We start from the raw sequence: 11,710 nt of genomic DNA on the forward strand, positions 1-11,710 counted from the left end.
ACTATACGCCAGGTTCCGTTAGACATATGAGAATCCCATTCATTATCTACAGCTTCTTGCCAGAAACTAGACTCTACAGAACTAAACGCCTCTTGTAAATTAGAAGGTTCTTCCTCTACAACGTAAAATTCAAAATCGGGATTTTTATCTTTTGTCTCAGTCCTAGCTCTTTTACTGCATCTAGGTTCAAATTCAGTGATCCTATTTTCTTCACTTCTAGGTTCTTCTAATCTAGGTTCAGAATCAGCACTAGGTAAAGTACTAGGTATTGAACTCCCACTATTACCCCCACTATTTCTAGATTTAAAAAGAAATCTTTCTTCAAAGAAATCAACATCAATAGATTCAATAATAACCTTATTATTAATATCAAATAACCTATAAGATTTACTGTTTTGAGCATAACCAATAAAAACACATTTATAAGCTCTACTTTCTAACTTATGTCTTTTAGGATCAAGTTTCCTAACAAAAGGTAAACAACCCCAAACTCTAAAATAAGAGACATTAGGTTTTCTATTTCTCCAAAGTTCATAAGGAGATATCATGGTTTTATTATTAGGAATGCGGTTTAAAACATGGCAAACAGTTAACAAACATTCACCCCACCAATGGGAAGCAGCACCAGAACTAAGCAAAGAAGCAACAATAAGTTCAGTCAATGTACGATTCTTTCTTTCATCTTTTCCATTTATTTGAGGATTATATGGAGCAGTTCTTTCATGTATTATGCCATTAGTTTGATAAATTTCATTAAAAGGAGCAAAATCATATTCAGTGCCTCTATCACTACGAAACCTCTTAATTTTTCTACCAAATTGATTTTCAATTTCAGCAATAAAGATCTTAAACTTTTCAATAGCTTCATTCTTATGGATCAACAAATAAACATAAGTATAATTAGAACAATCATCGATGAACGTCATGATATATCTCTTACCATTTCTAGTTAGGATACCTTCATATTCACACAAATCAGAATGTATTAAGTCTAGTGGTTTGGATTCTCTTACAACAGATTTATGTGAAGTCTTGGTTATTTTTGCTTGACTACAGTATTCACATTTTTCAAATTCATTTTCAGAAAATTCAGGGAGGACACCTAACTTGCTCATGTTATTTACTAACTTTTTACCCACATGACAAAGCCTACCATGCCAAACATTAAAATTACAAATCATATAAGCAGAATATTCAATTTTATTCATAACATCAACATTAAGCTTAAACATTCCATCAGTAGCATAACCATTTCCTATAAAACTCTTATTCTTAGTTATAGTGTAAATATCATACCCAATAGTTTGATACAACCCAACCTTGTTGAGAAGATAGCCGGAAACAAGGTTCTTTCTCATTTCTGGAGTGTGAAGGACATCTTTCAGCATGATTGTCTTCCCAGAAGTAAACTTCAACTCTACCGTACCAGAACCTTTCACCATAGTGTTGTGAGAGTCTACCAACAACACTTTTTTATCCTTGGTTTCAGCATATAGTCTTAAATATGGACCTATCAAAACAACAATGACGCGAAGCACCACTGTCTATCCACCACCCATCGGGTCCACCGACCATGTAGAACTCTATATCAGAGACCATGGAAATTATAACGTCACCCGCAGCATTAGCTTGTGCGTTATTCTTTTCCTTGTTAAACCTGCAATTCCTAGCCATGTGGTTTGGTTTACCACAGGTATAACAAAGAAACTCAGAATTGGAATTCTGTCCATTTTTTGATGGGTGTTGGTTCTTGTTTTGATTAGGGCTTCCTCCTTTCTTCTGGTTCGGGTTAGGTTTCATATCCCTTTTCTTAGGTTTCAAACTCGGATGAGTCTTATTGTTAGAAACAATGAGAATCTCTTCCTTCTTATCTTGTTTCCGAGCTTCTTCTTCAACCCTGAGCTTAACAATCAAACTTTCAAGAGAAAATTCTTTAGTCTTATGACGCAAGGAATTACGAAAATCTTTCCAGCTAGGTGGTAACTTGTCAATCAATACAGAAACTTCAAATTGTTCATCAGTTTTCATACCTTCGGTCAGAATTTCATAGGCAATTTTGAAGTTCATGAGCCTGTGCAACAACTGATTTATCATCCACCATTTGGTATCTCAAATACCGGCTCACATCATACTTCTTTGATCCAGCTTCCTTGGTGTCATATTTTTTCTGTAATGCATCCCATTCATCTTTAACAGTTTCAAAAGTTGAATAATACTCATATAAATCATCAGATAATGCATTAAGAATGTAGTTTTTGCAATCAAAGTCATCATCGACCCATTTGTCAATAGCCTTCTGTTTCTCCTCAGGAGTTTGAGAAACAACTTCTTTGGAACCACCGGCATCAGCAGCAGCAACATTCTTATCAGCAGCAGGTTCCAGGGTTCCAGGATGAACATTCGACACAATCATGTGCAGCTTCATGAGTTTGAGATAAAAGAACATCTTCAGCTTCCATCTTCTGAAATGCAGCCCTTCAAATTTGAAAGGCTTGTTGGTATCATCAACGTGCTTCTTTTCAACCTCCATAGAAAAATCAAACACCTTAAAATTGTTGGAAACAGTGTACAAATAATCAAATCGAATCTCAAACAGTTGAGTCGCGGACTAGGTCGCTATATTTAAGGTGTTTCGCGACTCTGCCTCTTGATTGTGCTTGCAGTCAAAACTTGTCGAAAACCCTATGGGATAAAACAGCTGATTACTCTCTTGTTCGATTTCTCTGCACTATGAGAAATCGAACCACAATACTCTTTCTACACTTGCTCAGTACTCAAAAATAGATGAAAAATTATATATTTCAACTTCTCCAGAAACTGTTCTTTTATATCTCAAAGAAATCAATACGGTTTTAATGAAAAATAAAATTTGCAATTAGTGCTTACTGAAAATCCTCTATAATTGTCATAAAACGGTAACAATGTAATTACCAAAATTAATAGAGTTAATTAGAGGATATTAAGTATAAAAAATGTTTTGGAAATCAAAAGTTAAATCTGCAAAAATCAGTTTCTGAATCACCAGACCTCCCAAGACCGCAAGGCCCCGCTCTCCCGGATTTTTTTAAGTAATATAGATATATATATAATATACCTAGTCAAATGCATGGGGTGAGACTTGAACCCAAGTCTATAGTGTGGGAGCCCAAAATAATACCACCACACTATCTCTCTAAGTTTGGTATAATATTACAAAATTATGTTTTTAAATATACATACCCAACATGATACGAGTGTTGTTGCATGGCTGTAAATGATGAGTATTTTGAACTGTTGGCCGGGGATGTATGAGTTCGAATGAACGGGTTGAGCTGTGACTGCTCGATTTCAGTCGATGGAGTTTGGAGTTGGATAGACGGAAGCAATTGGCAGTAAACAAAGTTATCCGTGAACTGGCTAATTGTATACATATTTTGGATGCGGTTCGAAATTGGTTTGAAGTGCGAGTCTCGGTTGGGAAATGAAGCACCTGAGTTGCAGGAAGTGGTGGGTTTTTGATATAACTGGTATTGGTTCACTTCGGATATTGCCTGGATAAACGGACAGAAGGGAAAATCGTTGTCGCAGTTGGTTAATCAACGGAGAAGTAGTTCTGTGCTGTACGTGTTGTGTCCGGATTTGGCAGCTGGATGTTGGTTCTAATTTGGAGATGGAATGATCAGTGGTTTATGGTTCTCTGGTCTGGGCCTTGGCGTTGCTAGTGTCGGTCACACAAGAGAATTCAAGTGCTATATAGTGACGAACAGAAAGAAAGGAGAAAGTGGGGGCTGCGGCTGGGAGCCGTCGACAACAGCAAACAAAGACTAAGGTTTGGAGTTTCATTTCTTCCATTTGATTTCAATTAGTTAGAGATTTATTCATATTTGTTTATGGTTTTTAATAAAGCCATGACTAGCTAATTCCATGTTAGGTGAAAGGATGAACTTGTAGGATTTATTTATGAACAAGGGTTTTATATCAATTGAACTTAACTTTAATAATTTTGTCTCTCTATCAATGTTTATTTTCTAGCTAGATTTTTCATGTGTTATGCCATGTATAGTTCATTGTTGGATTAGTATAAAAACTCATTGAACCTAAGTAATAATTGATTTATGAATACTCCTTGACTCTTCATGCCATGTATGATTAGTTCTTAGAAATTCTACTTTTAGGTGAGAACAAATAATTCATTTTTGATGATTCTTGTCGACAATTCGTAAATTCAATATCTTCCATGTATGAGTAGTTAGGTTTGACGCTTTACATGAGTATATTTGAAACCCTTTGTGATTGAACACGATTAATTTGCCTACAACAGATTCCCGGATCCTTAACACTTCCCATCCCTGGTTACCGACTTTCACAGTACATTTATATTTTCCTTTTAGTTTATTTTTCTGCTATTATTATTTCAAAATCCAAAAACATTTTTATTGGTTAGTCCATTAGAGATATTGATTATGTATTTTCATCGCTCCCTGTGGGTTCGACTCGTACATGCCTCTGTCTACTAGTTGGACACCGTGCGATTGCGGTTATTATATATAGGCAATCCCGAAAGCCTATCATTTAACCAGAAGCATATGAGTATCACGAGGAGCTTGTATGAATTGGAAGACATAATTGACAGCATAGGTGATGTCAGGTATGGTTAGAGTAAGATATTAAAGAATACCAACTAAGCTGCGATATTGTGAAGGGTCTGAGAGAAGAACCCCGTCAAGAGCCGAGACTCTTTTATCTGTAGTTTAATCTGATCTGTGTCACTGATTTTATGGACTATCTTATGAGCATGATGGTCAAAACGCTTGTGCCAAATTGGTGAAGTAGCAATGACAGAGATAAGAGCTGTAGGTGGTTGTGACGTTGAGTTGCTGATGGGATAGAGATTATTGGTTTTGAGTCCTTCAGCTAACACGTGTTCAGTGGAAATATCCTTAATTTCATAGCCTCATGGTGAAAAAGAAAATGACCAATGATGCTCAGCAGTGTATTGGCCCACATAAATAAGGTTCCTTTGAATTGTAGGTACAAAGCACACATTAGACAAGGAAAAACAGGTAGTATAAGTATGAAGAACTGAGTCACCAACCAAAGTAATGGGAATAAAATTTTTATTACCAACCATTACCTGAGTTGACCCATTGTAAGTAGAGGTGTTAGTGAGCAGGGTAGGGTGATGAGAGGCCCCAGAATCAGGTAGCCAATCAGTAACAGCTGGATAGACAGACATCTCAGAGAAGGATGCTGCATTTACTTGAATACAAGTATTATCTTGAGGTCTAAAAGCTTTAGATGGTGGTGTTTTGGGTTTTGAATATCGATATGGAGTATATCTGTATTTTCACACACTAGCAGAATGACCAATTCTTTTACAGATCTGACACTACACAGAGTCATAATCAACAAAACAGTAGGAGGGTTTATCAGATCTGGATGAACTAGCACAATAACTAGAACCAGAACTAAAAGTCTTCTTAGTAAAAAAAAAAGGCAAATGAAGCAAGATCTAAAGCTGCTATAGATTCAAGATCATGGCTCTCCGACCACTGCACATGGTTTTCTTGATGTAAGAGCAGCAAAAGTAAGTTTTGTATCACGATTTTGAATAACAACAATAAAATCATCATAATCTTTACCCAGACCTTGCAGAACATGCATATTAATATCACTTTCAAAAACAGACTCATTAATGGCAGCTAAGGAATCTGTAATGGCTTTAATCTCTTGAAGATAATCACTCACAGATTTAGACCCTCTTCTCATATTATACAACTGATTTCTAAGTAAAGATTTACGAGAAGAGAACTGATTTTGAAACTTAGTGTTAAGATAAGACCAAATCTCAGCAGTTGTATTACATCCAAAAAAAGATGTTGTAATAGATGTAGAGAAGGTAGCATCTAGACATCTATTAACAAAATGATCCCACTTTAACCACTTTGGATATGAAGGATTTGGAGCTGCTTCAACACCAACACCAGTAGTTACTGCAATAGGAGGTAAAGAGTCATCTAAATAACCAAATAGATCTATATTGATCAAGAATGAAGACATCTGTGATTTCCGTACTAGGAAGTTAGTATCATCAAGTTTAAGGGAGGTAAAATGAAGGATTGAGGTGAAGGATAAGGCCTTAGTAACTTCATAGTGCAGAGTTTCGGGCAGCTGCATCATTGTAGTTTGAGAAGATATGTTAAAGTTTGAGTGAAGTTTGTGTAAAGTTTGGTAAAGTTTGAGATGTTATAATTAGGGTAGCGGCGGAAGCAAAGTAAGGAGAATCTTTAGATTTTCGAAACCCTAACAGATCGTATCCCTAGGAAATATGATACCATGACAGATTTAATGAACTGATATTTATGATAACTTGTTATCATAAAGACTTTACAAGAGAGTACTCCTTATATAGAGGAGTTTGTTTGAAGAGCAAGTAAAGTATAGACAGGCTTATCACTAAGATAGAAAGGAAAGAACACTGACTCATCACTGGATAGAACCGTGACTCATTACAGTAAAACTAAGACAGTAAGACTAAAGCATTAAAACACACATAACTCTAATATACTCTAACAGAATCCAAATCGATCATCTTGTCTAAAAGTTCATCGTGACCACCACATTCTAATCGTGCAAACCACTAACAAATGATAACCACCGTTAAGCTTCGCATGTCACAAATAATTATTCAGTCACCCAATCCTTAATATACAATACGTAGAATCATCTTAGTTGTTGAAAGAACTCACACGTCGAGATATGGGAGAAAAACGGAAAACATCTAAAAATAACGTATGTGGTTCCTCTACCAAATAAATATACTATTGGGAGAAGTATGTGGTTTGAAATTTTGAAAGCTAATGAAGAATGTGAGATCAAAAAGGTTTTGGCACGATTGACTAAAAAGCTTTAAGGGAGAATTATTCGAGACTATATACAGTTAGTAGACAAAAATTTCACACTGTTGCAAGCATGAAGAATACTACATGGAACTTCTTGTTTTTCAGGACTCTGGAGTCTGGACCCTGCAGAGCATATCGATTTTTTGGAGATAAACCAAGATATAAGGAATGTTATTTTATCTGAAAATGTAGAAGAAGGGATCGATGGTGACTATACTGCAAAGGCTATCTACCTTAAGATTACAACTTCTGATACAGATTGAGAGTGTTGTAATGTGGTGTCAACCAAGCTTGTACTTCAAATGTTTTGTTTCTAACATGAGCTTCTGTGCATAATTCTTTTCCAACTAGAAGTATCTTGCAGTACAATGGTGTACGGATTCAAACAAATTTGTCTGTTTACTGCAATAATGAAGTAAAAACAATGGAACATTTATTCATCCATTACAGTTGGGCTGGCCATCTATGAAACAACTTTATATCTTCTTTACAGGTGTCATGAGTTTTTCCCAATAATTATAAGGAGTTGATGTTGAGTTAGAGAATCTACACTGGTTTGAGAAGAATGAGAATAGTTCGGCGGATTCTCCCTTTTGTAATTATCTGGGAGTTATGGCTGGAAAGAAATAGAATGGTGGAGGAAGACCTAAATCTAATGTTGATTTGGTGCATGCGGTCAAGTTGGATGTATTTGCTTGTGGAGCTCGGATATGTCCTTTACCACTGGGAAGACATTGTTATTATTATGTAATTTTGGGGTTGGTCCTTTGACTACTTCGTATATACGCCTGTAAATATCATTTCCTTTTAATATTTATCCTTTGTTTTCTCAGAATAAAATAAATGGTAAATTTCAAATAAATGTGATAAACTCAAACCGGCGAGGATATGTTAATAAGGGTGTATCTCTTCTTATTAGAGCTTCTCCAATTGAACGTATGTGAAGATAAATGTCTAAGTCCTCGTAGGATAGACATTCATTTTCCCAAAACTTCTTCTCCAACCTCAACTATGTGAAGATGTCTTGGATTAATTTTTGTTAGACATTGGCAAGGTAAATATCAAGTTTTAGACGTTCACCGTGACAATGTCAAGCTATCCTAGTAAGCTTTTGTTTAACTAAAATTAATTTCAATATATTAAACTCTTAATATCATTATTGGATAAAGAGTATTACATTAACTAGTTGGAAGCCTAACAAGCTAAGCTCCAACAACATCCTACTACATTAATTGAACATGTTGTTGTGCTAGCCTACCAGCGAGCCTCATGGGTAACCTAGCCAAGGGAGCCGAAGCGGATGGGGGCTGAGATTGTGTCACAAGGGGGGCAAACTAACTCTATCTTCCATGTTAATTTCTGCAATATTACGCCATTGGGGACTCGAATCTGAGACCTCCTGGAATGCATGAAACTTCTGTGGAACGGGTATGACCAGCTGAGCCAGGTGTCCCGTTTTTTAAATAACCATCTTTAGCTCCAATAAAATCTAAATTTACTAAAAATAAAAACTATGTTCGATCCATAAAAAATCACAAACGACATCATTGGAGATGAACTATATCCTCCCCAAATTTATGGAAAATTGGAATGAGAAAGTCTTATTTGCGATGCCACCCAATAAACGCACCATTTGACATGAACTATATCCCCTCCTAAATTTAAGGAAAAATTGGAATGATGATGTCTTATTTGTGTTGCCACCGAGAAGGCACACACAATCAGGGACGGAACTGAGTGTACTTCAGGGGTGGCCCCTGCCTCCCATGTTTCTGGATAATTCATTATAAATACTTTGTAACTTTTGTTATTTGGAAGAAAAATTTGTTAATTAGCCCCCTTCAATTTATGTTTTGCCTAATTAGCCTTCCCTGAAAAATATTTCTGGTTCTGTCCCTGTATAAAACCACCATTGGAGAAGCTATTATCATTGTTACCGTGGGCTTTGTGGTTCCTGTGATCCTCTCGTGCTACTACATCATAAAAAAAAAAAAAAATTCTATCTATATTACTTGCGCAATAATTGGAATCAGAATCACCTGGTCGGATTCAGTTGTCTGATCTATTAAAATGAGTCCAAATTGATCGTGTTCTCTAGAACTTCATCGTGACCACCACACGACATTTCAGTCGTGCACACCACTTATAAATGATAACCACCGTTGAGCTTCCCATGTCACAATAATTATTCAGCCACCGGATCCTATCATCTGAGCCGTTAAGAGAACTCACACGTAGAGATATGGGAGAACAACAGAAAACACCTAAAAATAACGACTTCTTGAACCGTCCAAGATAACAAAAACAAATTTTCTTCTTCTCTCCTTTCCAAATAGTAGATTAACAATGTCATGTTTATCATCCGAAATTCTAGTTCATCCCTTCTAAAACCTCCAAACGACAGCACCCTTTTGCTGTCAATCCCAACCCTGAGGTACCATTCTAATCCGACACATCTTAACCCACAGCTCTCTTCCCCTCTTCAATTCATTTCTTCCCTTCATCTGGTTGCTCGACCGAATTCTCTTTCGTTTACATAATGGGTTGCGGCGCCTCTGTTCCAAGCACAAATGATCAAGGATCAGAGACTAATACTCCTGGAATGCGACCAATACGTCGTAGAATCGAAGAGTTTAAACGCCGTACCCGTGTAATTACAATGAGCACTCCTTCTAGCAAACAGCTTTTACATGATGGTGAACATACAGACATTGATGAGCACTCGCAAATTAATTCCCCGCCGCATGATTGTTCGAAAAGCACGTTTTCGCCAATGATTAAGGAAGAGACATGTCAAGATATGTACACGGAGGAAAAATCAGTGGAATCTGAAAACAAGAAACATATCGTCCATGATCAGGAGAAAGAGTTTGCGGAGGATAAAAATGAGAGGAGTATAATCAAACAACAGCATAAGGAAGAGGATGAAGATGGTGAAGTTGATGAAGACGAGGAATTCGCACCTGGGTCTCCCAGTTTTAGAATGTATTACATTGCCTCGATTGATGATTCAATGGATAGCGCAGATGGCACTGATACACACAGGGAAGAAGGTAAGTGATTTATTGAGTTTCTAATGTCTACGAATGATCAATTTAGACAATGTTATAAAAATGTGAGGTGCTTGCCTCACAATGAGGTTGAAGAACCAATCTTGCCTGGCAGTGGCAGGAGATGAAAGCTTACGAATAATTTATGCGTATACGTATTATTTTCGCTTGCTTTTGAGATTTTTATTCATGCAATATTCCCCTGTGAATCAACTTCTGCTGATGTTTCCTAATTGATGATAGTAAATATCCCTCTTTGTAGATGCAGATGTACACCATGATGAAAAGACAACAAACAAGTCGCGAAGGACTCAGAGCATTGCATCTTGCGAGGTTCGTACCATTCTCATTGAACTTAAACTTATTAAATTTTAAGGCTAGGAAAAGCAGAGCTAGTCTTACATTTTGCCACTATTTACAAACCATTGAATGAAACTTAGCCTATAGAGTTCATAGAATTTCCGTAGAAATGCAACATTTGTATATTTCTAACTTAGTTACGTAATAGATAAACATTTGTAGGATCCTATAAATGATTCAGTTTCCTTTTTTCTTCTTCTGTTCTCTCCAGGGATCAATAACTACGTTAGTGAAAAAAGAACGCAAAGGAAAGAGATTTAGAAGGGGATTACCAAATGTTGGTCAGGCTGCAGTAAAGAATCTTCTGAATGTTAAGTCATGTTACACTCCATGCATGAATCCGCATGCCCATGACAACCCCCAAATGTTGAATAACGTTAAAGTGACCGCAACATGAGGGAACAAAAAAAGGTTAACACCATGTATATCAGGTTATTGAGTAGGTTTTCTAATCTGATATATGGCTGTTTCGCCTTCGCTTATTTGTTATTTCGATCCCCCTTTATCTCTCGATATCTCTTGCATTCCTGGGATGTGTAATTTGAAGAATAGCCTAGTTTATTTACTGCTGTATTTATATCAGATATAGATGGAGTTGTAGTAATCTTACGCCCCATTATCATCTTACAATGTACATGAAGCTGGTCTTATTGATCCAAAACATATACTTAAATATCTTGTGTGGTATTTATTTGCGTCTTTTACCTTCTGGGGGAGTTCTCAATGGAACCTTAGACTGTGTTTTCTGAATTTAGAAAACAAACACTTTGAGAAAGAAAGAAAGAAGAGCAATGATAGACAAATCGGGTTTTGTCCCGTGAAAGCCACCGAGAAATAATCGTGCCCCAGTTGAAGAAACTCTCGAATATCGGGATTGGTGCGTGGCAGTGTGGGTCCCGTGCTCTATCTCTATTCGGTACAAAACTCGGGAGAACCCTCGGGGTGTGTTAGTCATTTTTGAAGAAAGAAAGGGATAAACATATTTTACGTTTCACAACAATCAATCATACATTAAAAAATATATGTTCAACGCGACCATATTTTAAAACAATCTCTGAGTCTAGCTAGGTTTACCGACATTTAATGAACCGTGCTACACACCGACATTTGGTCCCGAGTTCTATCCCGACATGGGTTCTGATGGTTGAAAACAACAACATCAGGATTTAGTAAAGGTAAAAATGTGTCCATCGTTTTGTGTGTTGCGGGATAAATTTCGGGATTTATTTTCAATCAACATATCATTTTCGACATTTAATTCAAGGGAAATCCCAACATGAGACATTAATTGGGATCCATTACCTATTCCAATGCTTCACGAAGATTTAAGAGACTCAGTTCACTGAGATCTCATCTATTTATAGGTTCTCATCTGCTCAAAAACACTTTCATCTCAAGTTCCATTTCATCTCTAAAAAA

General features: G+C 36.6%; 1 protein-coding gene across 2 annotated transcripts; it reads left to right on the forward strand.

Moving 5' to 3' along the window:
• Nucleotides 1-9,225: 9,225 nt before the first annotated feature.
• On the forward strand, nt 9,226-10,986 carry LOC113274355. 2 transcript variants are annotated; one of them, XM_026523767.1, is made up of 3 exons: nt 9,226-9,934; nt 10,194-10,264; nt 10,503-10,986. In XM_026523767.1, exons 1-3 carry the CDS (start codon nt 9,421-9,423, stop codon nt 10,686-10,688), a joined length of 771 nt encoding a protein of 256 aa, XP_026379552.1. In that variant the 5' UTR covers nt 9,226-9,420; the 3' UTR covers nt 10,689-10,986. The 2 variants fall into 2 exon arrangements, with proteins under 2 accessions (XP_026379552.1, XP_026379553.1); XM_026523768.1 differs by having other exon boundaries at nt 10,200-10,264.
• Nucleotides 10,987-11,710: the final 724 nt, after the last annotated feature.

This window comes from Papaver somniferum, chromosome 4, assembly GCF_003573695.1.
Source record: "Papaver somniferum cultivar HN1 chromosome 4, ASM357369v1, whole genome shotgun sequence".
Classification (NCBI taxonomy): Eukaryota; Viridiplantae; Streptophyta; class Magnoliopsida; order Ranunculales; family Papaveraceae; genus Papaver; species Papaver somniferum.

Coding starts and splice junctions, on each gene's coding strand:
- LOC113274355 (XM_026523767.1), top strand. CDS start 9,421: ATGGGTTGCGGCGCCTCTGTTCCAAGCACAAATGATCAAGGATCAGAG. Junction 9,935..10,193: donor TGATACACACAGGGAAGAAG/GTAAGTGATTTA, acceptor CCCTCTTTGTAG/ATGCAGATGTACACCATGAT. Junction 10,265..10,502: donor AGAGCATTGCATCTTGCGAG/GTTCGTACCATT, acceptor TGTTCTCTCCAG/GGATCAATAACTACGTTAGT.